The following is a 22317-nucleotide window of genomic DNA, read 5'->3' as shown; positions in this document are numbered from 1 at the left end:
AAGCGCGGGACAGATCCCCACTCCAGTTTAGAAATCATAGCCCGGTGCTATTTCAGGACCTAGCAGCCTCCACCCTAACTAAGCGGAGAAGCTTCATGCCCGTCACGGCGCATCTAAAGGAACAAGAGATTCCCTATTCATCTTCAAATGGAACTCCAAGCTGATACAGGTTCGGTCTCTGGAGGAGGCTCTTTCCATAGTGGGTTTGGATGATTCGACCACCCAGCCTGAGGGCAGCGCCCCGTCTCAGCGACGCAGCAGACGTTCCGCAGAATGGCGACTGGTGGGTAAACAAGCAACGGGGTCCGGTCCTGACCAATCCATAAGCCTGAAAGAGAGGGGGGACGCAGTGGCCTCGTTGGCGTTGGTGACAGAGGTTCCTGGGGTAGCTTGAATCCTCAGGGCGTTACCTGGGCCTAAATGAAGGGTTCTGTTTGCTGGGTGCCGGAGGGGACCGGGTGAGGATCACCTGTATCTCCCATCAGTGTTCCCCCTGTTTTTTTCACCAATCACCTTTGGATGATGGACAATAGGTATGCTCTGAACTGTTTGTTTATTTGTGTTTTCCTTTTTCGGGGTTCTGTTGGGAAGGTGGATGGGGAAGGAGTGGGAGGGGCAGGCTCAAGGTCCAGGGGATCCTTCGGCGAGATTCGGTGGACCTTTCTGTGCGATAACTCTATTCTGACAGGCAAGTTGAGTGGGTTGAGAGGCTTCCCACCGGGCAGGCAAACTCATGTACGAAGGTTTTGGCTGGCGGGCGACACAGCAGTTTGGGGACTTCGGTTCCCCGTTTGAGGCCCTATGCCCTCGACTGAATTGAAGCTCCTCACGCTGAATGTGAGAGGACTTAACAATCGGGTGAAACGGAGGGCGATACTCTCCCTTCTGGAGGCCTCCAGGGCGGACATATGTCTGCTGCAAAAGACCCACCTTTTGCAGAAAGACTGCTCCAGGATGGGGTCCCGATGCTTCCCACACCAATACTACTCCTCATCTTCTACCAAGACAGCTGGGGTGGCAATACTGGTAGCCCAGCGGTTCAGGCGGAAAGTGCTGCAGAAGGGGGCAGAGATAAAGGGGCGGCTGCTATCTTACAGATTCTCCTTGGGGGGGGTCCACCTTTTAGGTGTTCTCTATCTCTGCTCCGAATGAGGGCCAAGAGAAGTTCTTACATACAGGCCTCACGGAGGTAGCCGCTTTTCCTGATCGCCATGTCCTGGTGGGGGGGGGGGGGGGGGGGGGGGGGGTCTGAATTTGGTGATGGACACTCTGCAAGATAGGTCAGGGCAACGCTCCTCTCAGGCAGGTACCCTCTCTGAGGAGGTAATAGCCAGACTGGGAGACATGAGGATGGTGGACTTGTGGCATAGTTTGCACCCAGGTGAGACGGATACACATACTACGCGCACGCACACAAAACCTATGCGCGCCTTGACCACTTCTTGGTTTCTTCCCCTATGCGAGCGCTTGCTGCGGAGGTTGAAATTGCTGCTGCGTCATTGTCTGATCACTCCCCTGTGGTGGCGGTGTTTACCCTCCCCCACTGGCCCACAGACAGCGTTCCTGGAAGTTGCGCGACACACTCCTACACCGGGCTGAGGTGGTTAAGAAGCTTCAGGGGACTATTAAAGATTTCTTAGAGCATAATAACACCACAGACACCTCTTTGGCCACCCGCTGGGGAGCACTTAAGGCAGTCCTTCGAGGAGAAGAGATGGACATCTCGACGGCTGTAAATGCGGAGCGCGCGCGCAAACGAGAGGAACTGTCACGGAAAACACGCGAACTTGAGCACATGCACCAACGCACGGGGCGCCTAGAATATGGAGACAGTTACGACAGACCCGGCAGCAACTGGCGGCGCTCGACCAGGACCGAGCGGAATATACGGCATTGCGGGTACGACACCTTTATTACACCAGGGGGGATCGGTGCGGGAGGTTGCTAGGACGCGCTTTGAGAGAGGTGCAGCAGAGACACGCGGTCCAGGAGATTGTCTCGCAGGACGGGAGGGTGGTCACCGAAGATGCAGATATTGCAGCGGCCTTCAGCGATTTTTACACTTCCCTGTACATGGGATCCTCCTTGGACCAGGCCGAGGGCGAGAGCTTCTTGGAATCCGTCCCCCTCACCCCAAGCGGAGTCACTAGACCGGCCTATCCGACCGGAGGAGGTCATTGCGGCTATATCTCGCAAAGGCCCCTGGCCCTGATGGCTTCTCCGCCGCTTTTTACAAGATGTTCCGCGTGCAGGTAGTGGCACTTTTGACCGCTCTATATAATTCCTTTACTGAGCCGGGAGCAATCCCAAGGGATCTGCTGGACAAGACTATCTCCATCATCCCAAACCCGGAAAGGACCGTACGCGCTGAGAGGCCTACCGCCCTATCTCTCTACTCAATGTAGATCTCAAACTCTACACTAGTATACTGGCGACGCGACTCGCACCCCTCATGCCAGACATGATTGACCCTGATCAGGCAGGCTTCATCCCTGGGCGCCAAATGGTAGACAACACCAAGAGGGTGCTGCATCTCCTGGAGAAAGCCACGAGGACGACAGGAGAATATATGTTTTTAGCGATCGACGCCGAGAAGGCGTTCAACCAGGTTCATTGGCCTTATCTTGAGCGGGTGCTGCTGAAGGTGGGCTTGGGAGAGAGATTCCGCACATGGGCCCTCAACTGCTACTCTTATCCCACGGCGACGGTCAAAGTCAATGGCCATTCCTTGCCTCGCTTCCCCATCAAGCGCGGCACGAGGCAGGGGTGCCTGCTGTCTCCCTTACTCTTTGCCTTATATATGGAGCCGCTGGCACAGAGTCTGCGACTCAACCCGGAGGTACATGGCATTAAAATCGGAGCCTATACGCACACCATCAGCCTTTATGCCGACGATGTCCCCCTGCCGCTATCTTCCCCGGCGGCCTCCCTGCCTGCCTGCGTGGAAAGTCTCGACGTCTTTTCTAGGGTGTCGGGCTTTAAGGTTAACGTGGTCAAATCGGAAGCCTTGGATCTCTCCCTAGAGGCGCACACCCGCTCCCATCTTCAGAACACCTTTCCATTCTGTTGGACGCAAACCGCTGTCCCTTACCTGGGGATCCACCTCGCCGCCACACTGCAGGACACGGTTCGGGTCAACTATTTTATTTATTTATTTATTTATTGACATTTATTGAGCGCGGCGAATACCCGTAGGCGTCTCGGCGCTGACTTGAGGGATGGATCAGTGTTTAAGAAGACCTTACAAAAGTAAAACTATTGGTCAAATAACCAAGTCTTAAGTTGTTTGCGAAATATGAAGAGGGAAGGGCTAGTCCTAATGTAAGGAGGGAGGGTGTTCCAGAGTTTGGGGGTGGCAACCAGAAAGCGCCTGTCACCCCAAGTGACTGTTCTAGTACGAGGCGCTACTAGGTGATTGTGATGAGAGGAGCGAAGAAAACGGGTTGGGATATAGTGATGAAGATTGTGTTTAAGGAAGTGGGGGCCTTGGTTATTGAGTGCCTTGTAGAGAATAAACAATGATTTAAATTTGATACGGCTGCGTATCGGAAGCCAGTGAAGGTCCCTGATTGTGTTTGAAACTGATGCAAACTTGGGGAGTCCCGCCAGCATCCGGGCGGCAGCATTTTGAATTGACTGCATCTTGTTAGTCACCCGGGATTGTGCATTTAGAAATAGAGCATTACAATAGTCCAGTGCGGACAGGACTAGTGAGAGCTTTCTGATTCGGAGCTTTCTGATTCGCAAGGAGCTCAGTCGGTGGAAACACTTGCCACTGACCTGGCTAGGTAAGGTGGCAGCCGTCAAAATGATGATCCTACCACAGATTCTTTATCTATTCCAAGCCATCCCCCTTCGCCTGACGGATGGTTGGCTCCGCCAGACACAAGACGAATTGTCTCAATTTATTTGGAATGGCAGGAAGCCTAGAATGAAACTCAGAGTGGCAATGCTGCCGCCTGAGAAGGGAGGTGTGGGTCTACCGGATCTACTGCTGTATTATCAGGCCACCCAACTTAGAACTTTAGTCGAATGGAGCAAATAGGAGTCAGAGAAACACTGGCTCTTCTAGGACCAGGCCATAGCAGGCCGGCCGCTCCAGGAAGTACCATTTCTCCGCAGACAGCATAGACCTCCCAACCTCTACGCCTCTTACATCACGAGGGTACCAAGCACCAATCTGACGCACGAACTGACCTACCCTGGAAGTATTGGGTTATTCCGCCATATACACATATGGAATGTTTAGAATGGTATATAGGCAGGCTGTGTCTATAATATTACCCATGAGATAAAGGTTTAGAATGGTATATAGGCAGAAGTATGAAATATTAGATCTGTGTGTTTTTAGTAGTATGGACTGACATGATTATTATTAGATCATATGAGTTATATTTGTTCTTTTTATATTCTTTACAGCCCTGATGATGTCCTGGAGGGGACGAAAAGCGTAGGCTGCAGCGATGGGATAATAATTTTTCCCATTTGAACAAATTTCTATAAATGACTGAAAATTGAATCTTCAATGCAAGTGGATGTTATGAAATAATCACAAATAAAAAAGACTGTTGAATGAAATCATCAAGCAAGCCTGCTGAGAATTCTTGGTCTACTTTTGAAAAGCAGAAATTGCGCTAAAAAAATTCATTTGCTTACTTGGACACTCATTGGTTTTCATTGTTAATGACTCCTAGATAGGTTTGTGTGTTGGAAGGTTGGAGATGAGACTTTAACACATTGACTGTAAATCCCAGTTGGTTCAGTAACTGTAGTGTTATGTGAGTGTGCTGGAGACACCTTAAGTAAGTGCGGGCTTTGATGAGCCAGTCGTCAAAGTACGGGAAGGCATGAATATGTTGTCTGAGCAGGTGAGCAGCGACTACTGCCAGGCATTTGGTAAATACTCTGGGGTCAGTGGTGACTGCAAATGGAAGCACTTTGAACTGGTAATGCTGTCACCTACTACAAATCTGAGCTATTTGCAATGAGCGGGATTTATTTAAATGTGGAAGTATGAGTCATTCAAGTCTAGAGTAGACATAAAGTCGCCTAAATGTAGAAGTGGGAGCACTTGTTGAAGTGTTACCATGTGAAAATGATCTGATTGAATGTAATGATTTATCTCTCTGAGGTCTAAAATATGTCTGAGAGCCGTCCTTTTTGGGTATTAGAAAGCGCAAGGAGTATAAGCTCGACCCTTGATATTGTAGTGGTACGGGCTCTATGGCTCCCTTTAAAAGGAACGATTGAACCTCCTGTTTGAGGAGGTGTAGATGATCTGGGGACATTTAGTGTGAATGCGGGGAATTGTTTGGAGGATTGTTGGTAAGCTACAGGCAATAACCAGATTGGATAATTCCTAACACCCATTTGTCTGTAGTTTTGCCAGACAGGGAGGAATTGTGAAAGACGTCCCCCGACAGGTATTGAATGATCGGGGGAATCGTAGGCAAGTCGCTGTTTGTTATTTGAGGGGGAGGTACATGTTATGGAACCTCTACCTCTACCCTTGCCATTGTTGCCTCTGTAGCCTCCTCTAAAGAAACTTTTTGAGGAAGAGGGCTGATTGTTGCCTAGGTATGGTGTTGAGGCAGTGTCTGAAGAGATATTTTTGGACCTTCCACAATAGAAGGTGTACCGAAAGGACCCACGGTTGGAAGGAGACTGTAGGGCTCCCATAGATTTTGCCACGTCCATCTTTTTTCATTTTTTTCTGAGGATGTTTCTATTACAGGACCAAAGAGATGTTGTTTGTTGAATGGTGTGTTAATAATGGAAGCCTGAACTTCGGGTTTAAAACTCAAAATCCTTAACCATGCCTGTAATCTTAGTAACACACTGGTATTGACGGCTCTAGCTGCAGTGCCAGCTGCATCTAAGGCACACATAATCGAAGAATTAGAGATGAGCTTCCCCTCTTGTACTTCGGCTTTGGATTTATGCTCATCTGGCAGAAATTGGAGCAATTACTCCATTTCTTCCCAATGTGCTCTATCGTATGGCTAAAAGGGCCTGGGTATTAGCAATATGCCAGTAATTTGCAGCTTGAGAGGCTACAATTTTCCCGGAGGCGTCTATGAGTTTAGACTCTTTGTCTGGAGGTCAGGATCCCCGGACTTCTGTAAATTGGCCCATTTACAAGCATTAGAAACCACTTAAGAGTCTAAAGGTAACTGGCCTTTATTGAAAGCTGGATCTGATGGTGCAGGTTTATATTTTCTGTCTATCCTGGGGGTAAGAATGCATGCATGAACAGGGTCCTTAAATATATCGTCCACATGTCTTTAACATACTTTTAAGCATAGGGAGTGTGTGGGTAGATATTTGGGAATTACTAAGGGTTTCAAAGAGGAAATCCTCCTCTAGAGATTCCTTATGTAATTGTACCCCATGATATTCAGCAGCTCTACTTAGCAGCTCTATGTAGCCTACATTATCATCTGGTGGAGAAGGCTTGGTAGGATAAAGGTCAGGGTCATTATCTGTGGGAGAATCCGTATTATAATCCTTCCAGGGGTCTGCAGGTGAAGGATCATTGCCCCGTCCCCATCCCCATCCCCATCATCCTGATCATCAGGTGTTTGTGGTTGTAGCAAATTATTAGGAGTAATTAGTAAATGCTGTGTTTGTGGGGAAGAAGGTGATGGAGGAGGAGGGGGAGAAGGGTTAGTACCAACATGTTTCCTTTTTAAAGGAATGTGATAAGTGTCCTCTGACTCAGATTTGGGTTTATGTGGCAATTTGGTTGCAATATGTCCAGTTTTTGGATTAATATAAAGTTCTTTTTGTTTTGGGTCCAGTTTTGAAGGCGAGGCATCAAAACAGGGCTCCTGTGGTGGTTGCAGAGCATCTTTATGTTTCGGTGCCAAAGTTTTTAGTGTCTTTTTGTTTGGTGCCAAAGATTTCGGATCCGAAGATGGTTTTGGTGTCAAAGGAGTTGGGCCTGAGACTGGTTTCGGTTTTGAACTGGAAGGTATCGGCTCGGTGCCTGAGTGTGGACGACTTGATCCAGAGCCGGAAGGCTTTAATGTGTGTTCTGGTGCCGAGCCGGAAGGCAGTCGTTGGAGAAAGTTTGTCGGTGCGGACCATGGCCCAAAGGCAGAGGTGGGACAACAGCCTTTTTCTAAGTCTGAGTAGGACCTTGGGGCAAGGGAAGTTCGGTACTGACAATACACTGATCTTGGGGAATCTCTCCATCCACATCGGCGCCGGATTTGGAGACAGATATAGGATCCTCCTGTTCTTCCTAGGCCCCCAGTGCATCGCCGGTCTCCTGTTCAGAATCTTCTCCGAAGAGGTTCGGAATGGAACCGGTGTGTTAGATCTGCATGTCGCGACGTCGAGCCTGGCGGTTGCGGAGTGTTTTCTTCGAGGGGAAAGATTTACACGCGTCGCAGTCCTGTCTGTTGTGATCCGGAGATAAGCACAAATTGCACAGTTCATGTGAGTGGGTTAGAGGGAACTTCCCATGGCACAGAGGGCAGAATTTAAATGGAGTCTGTTCCATCGACTGCAAGGTGGACCAACGCGGATAGGCCTGACGGCCTTTAACAAGTTTTCCAATTGAAAAGAGTTTTTGTATTTGACACGATAGAGAAGATAGTGAATACGCGATCAAAAACAATATCGTCAAGGGTAAATGGATTGTGCACCGAGGGGAACCCGAGAAACTGTTTCGAACCAGAGCGCAGCAATTCACGCCCGAACCCGATGGCGGAAAAAAACACTCCAACAATGGAGTCGATGCCCATGCGCACTATCACCAAAAGGAGGAGTCACCTACATTGTGACTGGAAAGACTTCTTTGAAGAAAAACAACTTTCAAACATCTGGACCCAACACTAGTTTGCAGGAGTATGCAAAGCATGTGATCTACAGCTCACTTGCCTCGAACAGAGGGATTATCAATTTTCTAGGTAGCCATGAGGGAAAGCATACGATATATATATATATATATATATATATATATATATATATTCCACCAACAGATTAACGCCACACTCCAGGAGTTGATTTATGCAGTGATGTTTATTTGGTGGACACCCATTGCCACAAAGCCCACCATCACCAACGCGTTTCAGCGAATCGTTTGTGATCAAGACTTGTTAGTTGAAACGCGTTGGTGATGGTGGGCTTTGTGGCAATGGTTGGCTACCAAAGTAACACCACTGCATAAATCCACTCCTGGAGTGCGGCGTTAACCTTTCGGTGGCCAATACTTATGGGGCTTGGTTATGCACTGATCGCTGGCACCAACCACGAGCGAGCTCTAAATGGAACCGATCTGGTGAGACAATATATATATTTATATATATATTAAAAAAAATGTTCAAGTGATGTTATAGGTAGGTGAAAATTTCAGTGCCAAAGTAAAGTTTTAAACTTTCAAAAAAACAATTACATTCACCAGCTATAGTTACCTCTAGTGACTATACCTCGTACCCTAAGGTAGCTAGAACTCGCGCCTCTACCATGCATCTTGTCATCAATGATGTCATTGTTATTTCATATGCTTCAGTGATGTTGTCAATGATATCATAGATGATGTCAAGAGCGATGTAATTTGTGAGGAAAGTAGCAATGCATGGCTAGGGTGCGAGTTGGAATATGCTACTTACCAGTATGGATCTGTTCTTGGCATGTAGGGCTGCTGACATTCATATCTATGCATAGATCGCCGCCTAGTGTTGGGTCCAGATGATTGCACATTGTTGTCCTGGAAGAGTCTTCGAAGTATCACGAGATAGGTGGCTCCTCCCCCGGACTACAGTGCGCATGGGCATCCTGTCCATCCTCAGATTGTTTTTCGCCATTGTGGCAGGGATGGAGTATGATACAGTAAGTGATGTCCATGCTAAGAATAATTCTGAGTGCTACAGCTGCCACAGGCACCGGGGAGGAGGGAGGGCGATATGAATGTCAGCAGCCCTACATGCCAAGAACAGATGCATACTGGTAAGTAGCATATTCCGTTTGAGGCATGTGGGCTGCTGAATTCATATCTGTGCATAGACTGTATAGCAGTGTCCCCCCTAGCGGTGGTTGCCTGTGCCAGCTGCAGCAGCCTGAAAAAGAGTCCCGAGTACAGTCTGTCCTACAGCTGCTTGCTGTTTGGAGTGTACATCTACACAGTAGTGTTTGGTAAATGTATGTATGGTAGTCCATGTGGCTGCTCTACATATGTCTTCTAGAGGAATGTTTCCTAGGAAAGCCATGGATGCCCCTAACTTGCGTGTGGAATGCGCTCTTGGGGGAACTGTTAATGTGCGTTTCGCTTTTTGATAACAAATTTGTATGCACTTAACAATCCATCTGGCTATACCAGATTTGGAAATGGGGTTGCCCTTGTGCTGTGGTGAGAAGGCAACAAACAGTCGTTTAGTCTTCCTGAAGGGTTTTGTCCTGTCTATACAGTACAGGAGAGCTCTTAACGTCTAGGGTATGTAGAGCTCTTTCTGCCACTGAATCTGGATTTGGGAAGAACACTGGCAGTTCGATAGTCTGATTGATGTGAAATTGGGATACTACTTTCGGCATGAATTTAGGGTTTGTACACAGTACTACTCGATTTGCATGAATTTGTATGAATGGCTCCTGAATAGTGAGGGCCTGTAGCTCACTAACCCTTCTTAGTGAAGTAATTGCCACTAGGAAAGCCACTTTCCACATTAGGAACTGTATCTCACATGAGTGTAGAGGTTCAAAAGGTGGTCCCATCAGTCTGGTTAGAACCACGTTTAAGTTCCAGACAGGTGAAGGTGGGTGTCTTGGAGGAATCACACATTTGAGTCCCTCCATAAAAGCTTTAATAGCCGGAACCCTGAAGAGTGAAAGGTGTTGCCTGTTCTGAAGATAAGCTGCAACCGCAGCTAAGTGTATGCGGATGGAGCTATGGGCCAGATTGCATCTATGCAAATGTAACAGGTAACATATGATGTTTTGAGTAGATGCATTCAGCGGATTTATGTCATTATTGGTACAATATATGACAAACCGTTTCCATTTCGCCGCATAGCAAGCTCTGGCTGTGGGTCTCCTTACCTCCTTGATAATGTTCATACAGTCAGGAGGCAAGTTTAGGTAACCAAACTCTATGACTTCAGGAGCCAGATCGCAAGGTTCAACTGTTGCGGATCTGGGTGCTGAATGTCTCCATGGCTCTGCGTTAAAAGACGGGGAGTTAATCGCAGCCTTTGATGAGGCATCACGGAAAGTTCTAGGAACGTGGTGTACCATGATTGCCTCGCCCACGTTGGAGCAACTAGGATGAGTGTCATGGAGTGTTGTCGTAGTTTACGTGCCACTAGTGGTATGAGCGGGGCTGGGGGAAAAGCGTACGCAAACCTGCCTGACAAGTTCATCCATATCCCATTGCCCTGAGACTGCGGATGTGGAAACCTGGTGGCGAAGCTTCAACATTTTGCGTTTTCCCTTGTGGCCAACAGGTCTATCTCTGGGTGACCCCACTGCTGGAAGTACGGGTGCAGCACCGAGGGATGAATCTCCCACTCGTGCATCTGGTGGCTGTGTCTGCTGAGCAGATCGGCCATCTGGTTGTCTCTGCCCGGGAGGTGTTCCGCCATGAGGAAGATGTTCCTCTGAATGGCCCACTTCCACACGCGTTGCGCTAGATGTGACAAGTGTGGAGAGTGTGTCCCTCCCTGCTTCTGAATGTAGTACATGGCAGTCATGTTGTCAGTCCGGATCAACACAACTTTGTTGCATTGGTGTACTTTGAAGGCCTTCATCGCCATGAAGATCGCCATCGTGGAGAAGTGTGGCTCAGGGGTTAGAGGCGGCAGACCCGGAAGCTGAGATCGGCCCTGGACCAGGGTTCAATTCCCCGCCCCGACGGTGGTTGGACTCAATAATTCCACGGACTCGATAATTCTCACTCCGGTGCCTACTCGACTCACGGGTTCACACTCTGCGACTCTGGGCAATAGCTTGCTTAATCTCCATAACGGCCCCTCGCGGCGGGATGCCTGGCTTTCACCTTGTGGATACCCTGCCGAGGTATCTCACAGGGGAATACCAGGACGGGTTCCCTAAGCAAGCGCATAGATGCCTGCGATGTGGGCGATTTGCGCTATATAAATACATGTACATTTACATCAGTTCCAGCAGGTTGATATGCATCTTCCTCTGCTGTGTTGTTCATAGTCCCTGCACTGTGTAATGGAGGACATGCGCTCCCCAGCCCAGGAGAGATGCGTCCGCTGTCAGCACTATTTGTGGTACAGGCTCTTGGAACGGTCGTCCCCTGCAAAGGTTTTGTGGGTTCCACCAATGCAGAGAGTGATATGCACGACCGGTCACCAACACTAGGTCTTTCAACTGTCATTGAGCCTGGTTCCACTGCTGTGCTAAGCATTCCTGATGCGGACGCATGTGTAGCCTCGCGTGAGGGACTATGAAGATGCAGGAGGCCATCATGCCTATCAACTGCATGAACACTCGTGCTGGCAGCGAGTGTTGGGGCCTGAACTTCTGAATCAACAACTGAATACCGCTGATTCTTGCTGAGTTTGGCTGTGCTTTTGCTACCAGAGTGTCTATAGTCGCTCCTAGGTACTGTTGTACGTGAGCGGGTTGGAGATGAGACTTTGCGTAGTTTAGTGAGAATCCGAGGATGTGTAGGAGGTGAATAGTGCGCGACATGTGGCTGGCACATTGCTGGGCCGACTGCCTGAACGAGCCAGTCGTCCAGATAGTGGTAGACGTGGACATGGTTTCTCCTTAGGTAAGCCACCACTGTCGCCAAGCACTTGGTAAACACCCTGGGTGCTGTTGTCACCCCAAAGGGTAGGACCTTGAACTGATAGTGCTGGTTTTGTATGGTGAATCTGAGATACTTCCTGTGTGCAGGATGTATTGGTATGTGGAAGTACGCGTACTTTAGGTCTTGCGTTGCGAGGCAATCTCCCTGCCTGAGCAATGGTAGAACCTGCTGTAAAGTAAGCATGTGAAAGTGCTCTGACAAGATGTACTGGTTTAGGGGCCTGAGGTCCAGAATTGGCCTGAGAGACCCGTCCTTTGTGGGGATTAAGAAGTACAGAGAGTATACCCCTGTACTTTGTTCCTGTATAGGGACGAGTAACATGGCCCCTTTTTAGCAGCATACTGATGACTTCTTGCTGCAATAAGTCTATGTGCTCTGCTGACATAGGACGGTGTTTTGGGGGTATGTTGGGTGGAGTGGAGGTTAGCTCTAGACAATAGCCGTACTGAATAAGTTGTCTCACCCACCTGTCTGTGGTAATGCTCTCCCAGACTGGCAGGAACTGTTGTAATCGCCCCCCGACCGGTGTTATATGGTCCGGGGGCAGTGACAAGGCGTCACTGTTTAGTATTGGCGGAGGATCTGGTGTTGTTATTCCCCCGTCCTCTGCCCTTGCTGCTGTTTCCACGGTAGCCACCTCTATTGTTCTTATTGTAGGTGGTTTGCGTGCTGCTTTTATTGTACGTCGACTGTTGTGATGCCTGGCCTCGTGTAGCTCCTCTGTTACTGGAGCGACGAAAGGAACCTCCTCTAAATTGTTGGGACTGGAGGGCATCCATGGATTTGGCCGTGTCTGTCTTTTTTAATCTTTTCTAAGATTGTGTCCACATCATGACCAAAAAGAAAATCTGGGTTCACAGGCTGGTTCAGTAATGTGGTCTGGATCTCAGGTTTGAATCCCGAGATGCGCAACCAAGCATGCCTCCTGAGCAGGACGCTTGCGTTGATGGCCCTTGCTGCAGTGTCTGCTACGTCTAGTGCACACTTAATGGATGCGTTGGTAATGAGTTTACCCTCCTGTATTAGCATCTCTGCTCCCTCCTTGTAGGGCTCTGGCAAATGTTGTAGCAGTTGCTCTAGAGTGTCATAATGTGCCCCATCATATCTGGCTAATAGGGCCTGTGTATTTGAAATCCTCCAGATATTAGCTGCTTGAGCAGCCACCCTTTTCCCAGAAGCTTCCAGCACTTTAGATTCTTTGTCTGGAGGAGGAGTATCACCCGTAGTCTGTGAATTGGCACGCTTACGGGCATTGGAGACCACCAAGGAGTCTAACGGCAGCTGTCCCTTAATATATGTAGGGTCCACAGGCGCCGGTCTGTATTTCCTTTCAATCTTGGGGTTAATAACCCTTGCTCTAGTGGTTTCTTTGAAGATGTCCCCAGCATGTTTAAGGACACTCTTTAGCATTGGCAAAGTTTTTACAGATTTCTCTGAAGAGGAGAAAGTGTCAAACAGGAAATCCTCTTGCACAGGGTCAGCATGCATGCCCACATCATGATTCAGGGCTGCCCTTTCAATCAGAGCATTGAACGCAGCTGTATCCTCCGTTGGTGAAGTTTTCACTGGATAAGAGGGAGTATCAGGAATAGTTTGTGATTCTCCCTGGTCAGCAGGGTCGTCCCAGGTTTGAGTCTGGTCATCCTGATCAGTGTCCATAGGCTAATGATATTGTTCCTCATCATCATAAACAATATCCTCTGTAGTGGGTGTAGGTGAATATGCCGAAGCGTCCTGGCCATAGTACCGCACAGTTTCAAAAAGGACAGGTGAAGTTGCAGAATCCCTTTTCTTTTTGAGTGGAATTTTGTAAGATTCCAAAGTATTGTCAGATCTGATTTTCCTCTGATAAAAAGTGAGTTTACCAGATTCTGAGTCTATGTGTAACTTGGACTGGTCATCATAAGAGGGCTCCTGGTACACAACGTCCTCCTCTGAAGGATGGCTCAGTTTTCCCAATGACACTTGTTTAGGGCTTTCGACCCTAGGTGTCAGATTGAGCGCCTTGGGGCGTGCAGTCGGTAATAGTCCGAATTTTATCGGTGTCTCCTTAGGGAGGCCGACCTTCTTCGGCGCCGGCGTCGATGTAGGCCCGACCGACTTTGCCCTTTCGCCAGCAGTCTTTTGGGCGTGCGCAGTCTTCGGTGCTTGCGGCGTCGGAGGCGTGCTCTTCTGCCTTGACTAGACGTAGTCCTTCGAGGCGCTTTTGGTTTTCGACTCGAGGCCCTTGACAAGCTAGGGTCTGTCGACCTGATGCTTCGGATCGAGATCCTTTCGAGACTAGAGTCTTTTGTTGATGTCGCTGTCCATTGAGGTCAACGTCTTCAGTTCGACGTGCTTGGATTTAATGGCGGACTTCAGCGCCCCGATCTTCGGTTCAACACTCTTCACTTTTGACCCCGCAGGGGCGTCAACATCAGATTTCTTAGTCGACTCTGATGGGTTAGAGGCTTTGGACCCGAGGACTGTTTTTAGCACTTTTGGTTTTGCTATGTGCTCGATAACTTTCGGTTTCAGTTTGAGTATTGGAACCGATGGCTCATGTATTGTTTTCTTAGCCGGGCCTTGACGCGGGGCTATAGAACGTTCTTCACGATCTCGGCTAAGGCCTTCTGGCGATGCCTCGACCTGAGCCTTTGGAAGTCCTTGAGTGTCTGTTTCGGGCCCAGTACCCACTGTTGGGCCTGGTTCATCGCTTGAGTCGTCATCAACGGCTACGATGGGGGATACGTCCTCCCTTATCTCAACGACGTTTTCCAACTAGATGTTGTCTTCCTCTTCTTCATAATAGTTGGAGCCGTGCTCCGAACCGGGATCCGACTGCTGTTCCGGATCCTCCGAGTCGACGATCTCATCGTCGTCCTTATCGAATATGTTCACCGGGTCGGGTGCTGGCTTCGACATAGTTTGCCTCGCTGCACGTCGGAGTCTAAGCGTCTTCTTGGACCTGAATCGAGCACAGGCTAGACAGTTGTTCTCGTCGTGCTCCGGTGATAAACACTTGTTGCACACCGGGTGTACATCGATGTGCGGGTACTTGGAGTTACAAAGGGGGCATCGTTTGCACGGGCTCCATTCCATCGACTATCAGGCCTGCGGTGTCGAAAAGGCCAAGCGGCACTTCTCGACGTCCTGCTCAAGAAAACTGGAACAAGAACTCGGCACCGATCAAAACAATACCGATGACCCCGAAGGCCTTTTGGCCTTTTAGAAGTTTCCGAACTTGAGTAAAGAAAAGTACATCCGAACCCAATGGCGGAAAAAAACAATCTGAGGATGGGCAGGATGCCCATGCGCACTGTAGTCCGGGGGAGGAGCCACCTATCTCGTGATACTTCGAAGACTCTTCCAGGACAACAATGTGCAATCATCCGGACCCAACACTAGGCGGCGATCTATGCACAGATATGAATTCAGCAGCCCACATGCCTCGAACATAGTGTTTCTTTTGGGATTAAAACATTACGTTGCCACTGGATTTTTCACCTAACTATGACGTCACTTTAACTCTTGGCCAAGCATGGCTGGCGTGGTGGTGGCAGGCAACCCCCCTCAAGCCACTATTGGCCCAAGGGACCCCAATCCCCCAGAACCTTTTGTTTTAAAAAAGTGGAGGTGGTGCGCACAGTCTCCCTACAGTGGCCCCGGAGACTCTATCCTCTGGGGTCTCTTTTTAATAAAGGGGAGGAGGTGAGTGGCCCCACCTCCTAGAGCCTTAAGAAGACCCTCTCTGGCCCATTTTATTTAAAGGGAGGGGGGACGGGCCCTTCTACAAGCTTCTATTGATCCTGGGGACCCCATGCCATGGGCCCAAAAGTATATTATTAGGGGAGGGGGTGCCCAAACCAAACTGTCCAGGTATACAAATATTTTAGGCTTAATATCTCAGAAAGTACTGAACGGATTTACACCAAGTCACACAGGCACACTTTCCGTACCAAGAACTAGCCCCTGCCAAATTTGATGCAATTACGTTCAGTAGTTTTCTGATAGTGCTTCTTGAAAAACTATATGGAAAATGGATGGGGATTTTGTGTTTTGGGACCCTACCCTTTTTCTCGCTTACACCCCCCCCCCCCCCCCTCCCCCCTACTCAACACAGATCACCCCAAAACTTTCAATGCACAATCTAGACAAAAAAAGAGTTTCAAGAAGATTTGTCAAATGACGCCAAAGTAATTCGCAAAATAAAAGGCATTTTCTACGCTGACCTAACAATAACTACCCAGAAGTGACTGCCACTGGGATATAGATATATGTATAGATATTTATTTTTTTACTCACTACAATAATCTGATACATTATGGGTTGGATATGAATATATTTTCCAGAGCTGCATTTAGGTCCCAGTCCACCAATGGGGCTATTCATTGTAGGTGCTGTTAAAGGACCAAGAGAGCACTCTAAGGCAATCCAAAAATGAGCAACTGAGCTCTAGATCACAGTAGACACTTTAAGCTACTTAGGGTGCTATACTGAATACACCTATGAGATGTAAAGGACCGCCAGATCCGAGTATCATCCACCTCAAAAAATCGCCAACAGGCAGGGTTTTGAAGTCACACTTTCCCAGCTAGAAGCATAAAACCACTGTGTGCATCATGAAGTCTGGGTTGACCAAACATAGAAAGTATGCGGGCCATGGAGAGAGAACAAACAAAAGGGTACACAAATTGTCTCAAGTAATAAATAGAGGAATGTCTCTCAAATGTGGAATTACTTACTGGAACTTAATATCAGTCTCCTCCAGAAAGTTAATGTCAAACAACCAGCGGAAAAAAAGATCCAAGCTGTGGGACAAAGCAGAAAATGGTCAGTATATCAATCACTCTGTAAACATCTGTGGAACTAGCACAGAGCAAACCGAGCGAATCAGTTCTTCAATAACCCCTCAACACCCTTTAGTGATTTAATAACATGTCCCTGCCACTTCAATGTAAGCTAATGAAGATACTTTGTGCACCAATCAACGCTCAAAATCAGGCTGGGTTCCAATCAGAGCTCCACTTCAAAGCGTTAGGTGACTGAGGGAGCCAATCTAAACTAAACATTACTCAGTGCTTCAATCAAATCTTTGTCTCCAAGATTAACAACACTCATTTATGCAACCAAAGTGTATATCATCCACTGACTTGATCATGCTTTACCATTCACAAGTTCAATTTAAACCAGTGCGTTGATTAAAGCTCAACATCACACAGAGCTCCATTCGGATGCCAAATATCTCTCTGGTCCTTAATCGTATCCAGTTTTCATACAGTAGTTCAGTTGCAGCAAAATATCCTTTTATTAAAGTGCAAAAGCAAATGATCACCCGCTGGAGCTTCAGGTGAAAAGGGACACAGGTCAGAAGGGGGGCCAGGCGAAAAAGGGGGCTGGGTGAGACAGGAGCCAGGGTCAGAGAAGATCGCCAGTGGAGTGTGCAAGCAGGGTACAGAGGCATATGATCACAATGGATGTGTCTGCATTGAGGAGCATCCATCAGTGAAGTCACAAGCACAGTTTTGAATCTGGAAGGGAATGTACATTACAATGCAGGCTGTAGAAGAATCCATTGAAAGAGTGACAGGGGTGGGTGGGTGTTGCATACATGTGCTTCTGGGGTTTTTTAATTAAAGGGCATTTCTAATGGCTTGTGTTTTGGGCAGTGGGCTAGCTAGCGTGTTTTTGAATGCACACTTTGGATATCTGTTATGCAGAAAATGCTGGTGAGGTATTTAGGCTCGGAACAGAGACAGCATTATGGGTTAAGCAAGCACCTTGAATCTGATGCATTTGCATTCCTTTATTGATAGCAAGAGCAGGAACTTCAATGAAAAGTGATATTGGCAGGCAATGTGGTTTAGTGTTCGTTTTCTTTTCTTCCAAGTGGAAGCAGGCTGTCAATTGGCCACTCCACTGTAGAGGTTATGGTGCAGCATGACCAGTGTGAGAATGAGCACCATATCTTTCCAAGAAGCAGGCGGAGGGCGAGCGTTCACTGCCACAGCCAGAAGTAGGATAAGGTTGCCTTTGCAATCAAATTCTAGCCCTCAGAATGGAAGCCTCATCGTTCGTTGTGGGAAGGGGGTTCATGGGTGGGTGGTAAGTAAAACGTAAGGTCATTGGGCCTAGTAAGAGGTCCTCATTTATGTTCTTTCACCCATGGCATGTAGAGAAGCAATTCATGGCTTCCTTTCCCCTCGTGTACCTTTAGCTAATGGTCAATATTCATAAGCACTGAAATGGAAGTAGACAAAACATTTTCTTGGGCACCCTGCATATGAGGTTTGTGGAAGCAAATGGAAAAACTACAAGTCACACTTGCTGGGAGCCAGATGAGAAAAAAACCAGAAGCTAAATGTTAGCAGAGCTATTGATTATCATTGATTCACTGAGATGGCATAGCTATACACTGTGAACAACAGAGTCAAAGGGAGCAGAGAAGCTGATCACAGCACAGTAGTGTCCAGTCTCCAGCAGTGAGCAGGCATAGTTAAACACATTTGAGTGTGTTGTGCATTTACCAAGCCTGAAGCTCAATTAATATTCAAGGGGAGAGCTGAGTGATGACTACAGTTTTGAAGGTATTTGCTACATGTTCAAGGCTCAGGATGGGTCTTAAATTTACAAGAACATCAGAGTTAGAAATCAAATAAAGCAATGACAGCACAGGAACATCCCATCACTTACTGATGCACTGATTAGTTGCATTACAACTGGAGCAATTCAGTGATTTCAGGAAGCTTTAGCGTGGCCACCCTTGGAGATGACTTAGGAAAGCTATCATGTTTTTAAAGATTTTACATTTTTGATGTGTCACTATGTAAAAATGAGAATGCAGAGAGAATGACCCCAGATTGCAGAGACATTGTGTAGATCCACAATGTTCGACGATAAATTAGATACAGAGATGGCTTCAATCTTGGCTTTGTCGAACTGCATCAAATTATCTCAGATGCTGCATGTGAGGGAGAGGGTAGGTACAGCCAGAAGGAAGAGAGGAAGAACATCTGCAGATGTGGTAGGCTACGAGATTGGTGGATGAGGTGCCCTTTCTCCCTCTCCTCTGGGCATTAAACAGAGGTCATCATTACCCACTTTTAAGCTTCCATCTTGGACATGCAGTATGCAAGGTGTGCAATGACCTGAGTGCCTTGACACACATTTATTTCTGGTGAGGCGAGCATCATCTTCAACAACTAGTCCTGGGGTAAATTGATTGTGGGAAAAGCCTGGATGAATGCATCAGTACATACATTCATGAGCTTTCAATCAGATGGGAGATTCGCTAAAGATTTTCGGATGTGATCGGCGAGGAGAACATCCACTCAGTTGAATCTTATCAAGAAGTGGTTGGACCTTGAGAGTGGCAAACCTAGTGTAATGCTGGTATTGCTGGAGAACACCAGATCATGTCTGATACGGGCTACATGTGCAAGTTTATAGATCGGTTGTGAAGAGCCAAGTTTGCTATATCCTCAATGACCCCTACAGCACAGGAGTTAGTTGGTCATCCGCCAGATGTTGATGCTCTTCGGCCTTACCACAACCATGCAACTAAACATGCGAGGGAGGGATGCTGCTTGATATTTCATACTTGAGGGGGTAATCTGAATAAAAGGGGTTGGCGATGCATCAGGCCATTATGTCCTTCAGGGTATTGGAAATCGGATCAAGCCTGATTTCCTGAATGACTGACCGTGATGAGCCATGACTAAACAACAACACCTGAGCTTCTGTTTCTGCTGATAATGCTCTAGTTTGGCAGTAAAAAGTAGAGATTGTGGACCCCCAATAAACTGAAGGAGGTCTTTGGAGATGGGGATGAGTATGCAGTTATGTTGTTTGCAGGTATTGTTTGCTCCTGACTTGCCATTGATGATGATCACTGTTAAGGTGAGTTTGTAAATGAGTCATAGAGGTGACTAGTTTTAATCCAGAGAGACAGAAATACGATAGTGGGAGTGGTTGTGAGCCAAGCTTCCCAATTCACAATTTCCACCTGCTGAAAAGCTGCTTACTGCAGTTTACAGAAAGTGTGTTGTAGCACCTGCTTACCATTTGTGACAATGTGTTCATCGCACTATACCACCTAGAAACTTCCACGGCCAAATCATATAACCGTGGTGCGGTGGTACCTACTTGGTACTCGATGTTCCGCATGCATTCAGATTTATGACATTGAAATTCTCTTGTTTGTGGGTAACTGCAAACATCACACGAGCTTCACTGTGCTACCCTGTACTATGAATAATGCAAGATGTAGCAGCTATGATTAATTATCGTGCATTCACGATTGTACGCAAACATCTGCACAGTCTTTGACATTGAGGACACAAGGGCTCTTTTGTGAAATACTCCCTCACTCTGTTTTATGCTTTTGTTCTCAAAACCTCTGAAGGGCGAGTCCATACAACCTGAAGATCATATGATGGACAAGTATTTTAAGCCTCTTTCGGGAGAATTCTGGGATTCAGGCTTCCTTGATTTAAGAGCCAGGTTGGTAACCCTAAGTTTCAGAATCTTTAGGTTGAAAAATTAGAGAATACCACTTTTCTTGAGCCCACCTGGTCTACACCAGCACCACATACAAACATGTAAATGTCCCTATTGTTTAATAGGTAAGCTGCTTTTTTTATGGATACGCAAATAATCAATGCCCTACAGTACCACCAAGGAACAACAGAAGGTATGTCCTCCCATAACAACTATAGTACTGACCATACTTCGTAGTCATGGCTGATGTTTTGCAGGCTATTGTTCCTATGGGATATCAGCTTTCCCCATCAGGAGCAGCTGAGAAAGAAAATAAGTTGAGCTTCTTATGTACGGCAGAGACCACGATCAATGAGGCTGGAGCCTGTGGTCTGGCCAGAGATTTTGACTGTAGTCTCAAAAAATGGCAGACTTGGCAATTTCATAGACTATTTAGCTTTCTATCCTCCTTCACGTTGTCTTTATAAGTAGTGACATCATCCAATGGCTGTACCATTTCTCTCCTTCGATCTTGTATTTGAAAACAAGTTACTTACCTGTAACTTTGGTTCCCCAGTATTGGTAACTTTCATAGATTCCCTTGTTTTGTATCATTACCCGTCCTCAGCCTGGGAGCCTCGGTAAATAGAAAATACCATAGCAGTATGTACAAAAGAGAAACTAAGGCCTAGCCCTCATCTCATTTTGTAGCACATCTGCCTCTTTTTGTAAAATAGACCAAAACTTTGCAACAACCAATCAGATTAGCCTCACCCCATAACCCTCCTGAGAGAGCCTCAGATTTTCGCAGCGGTTGTGTAACAGTAACCACCTTTGCTGAAGGCTGAGCTTTCCCAGGGGAGGAGGGTGGGTACATGGGAATCTGGAAGAGGTGTGGCGCTGCGGCTAGGGCGGCTGACTCCGGAATCTGGGGATCACGGTTCGATCCCCGGCACCGGCGGCAGATTAGGCCAGCACCATGGGACTCTGGGCAATAGCTTGCTTAATCTTCCGGACGGCCCCCAGCGCCTAGAGACCCTTACGGGTGATTGTGCGCTTTACAAATGTGGATTATTATTATTAATCTATCAAAGTTACCAATACTGGGGAACCAAAGTTACAGGTAAGTAACTTGTTTTCTTGCCCCAGTATTGGAACTTTCATAGATTCCCATGCTTTGTATCAGAGTAGCTAGCAGTAAGCTACAAGTGCACATTTTGCTACATGAGTATTACAATATTTCATCAAAACCATCTTCATATGACAATCATATACCTTGTAACAATACATCAGAAAATTATGTGATACAAAATGTGCAATCATAGGAAGGAGGGATCGAAGGGAAAGCTCACCTCTCATTGAAAAAGATACCTCAGGACTGCCTGTCCTACTGCCGATTGGCTCCTTATGAAAGAGTCCAGGCAGTAATGCTTTGTGAATGTATGGGCACTGCTCCATGTAACCGCCCTACAAATGTCTTTTATAGAGAATCCAGCGAAGAGAGCTGCCGAAGATGAAACTGATCTTGTGGAGTGAGCTCGTATATGTTTCTCCAGTGGCTTCCCTGCCGCTTGGTGGCAATAATGAATTGCACTTGAAATCCAGCGTGAGATTCCTTGTTTTGAGATAGGAGGTGCACTAAAAGCGACAAAAAGTTGAGATGATTTTCTAAAATCCTTTGTGCGTTCAAGATAGAATTTGAGACATCTCTGGACATCCAAGGAATGTAGAGACTGTTCTGTAGAAGACGTAGGTCAAGGGAAGAATGACTTTAGAACCACTGGTTCGTTCAAATGGAAATTCGAAGGGACCTTTGGAATACATTGATTATTGGTCCTTAAAAACAGTGTCCTTTTTGAACTGTAGAAAGGGTTCTAAAATGGAGAGAGCTTGCAACTCTCCTACTCTCCTAGCTGCAGTGAGGGCTAAAAGGAGAGCTAATTTCCAAGACAAAAATTTTAAGTCCACCCTGTGGATTGGCTCGAACGGGGGTCTCAGAAATTGAGCCAGAACCAGATTAAGATTCCAAGCCGGAGGTGGTGGCCACACTGGAGGAAAAACCCTGAAAAGACCTTTCA

General features: G+C 47.3%; 1 protein-coding gene across 4 annotated transcripts in view; it reads right to left on the bottom strand.

Annotated features, from left to right (window-relative positions):
- TMEM63C (transmembrane protein 63C) overlaps positions 1-22317 on the bottom strand; it is a 653749-nt gene that overhangs the window by 91239 nt on the left and 540193 nt on the right. For all 4 annotated transcript variants that reach the window (XM_086937543.1, XM_086937545.1, XM_086937546.1 and 1 more), the window contains one exon: positions 16507-16572. In XM_086937543.1, coding sequence (XP_086793669.1) covers positions 16507-16572 — 66 coding nt within the window. The remainder of the gene's footprint in view (positions 1-16506; positions 16573-22317) is intronic.

This window comes from Lissotriton vulgaris, chromosome 9 (genome assembly GCF_964263255.1).
Source record: "Lissotriton vulgaris chromosome 9, aLisVul1.2, whole genome shotgun sequence".
Lineage (NCBI taxonomy): Eukaryota > Metazoa > Chordata > Amphibia > Caudata > Salamandridae > Lissotriton > Lissotriton vulgaris.
This window is presented reverse-complemented; position numbering and strand designations above follow the sequence as displayed.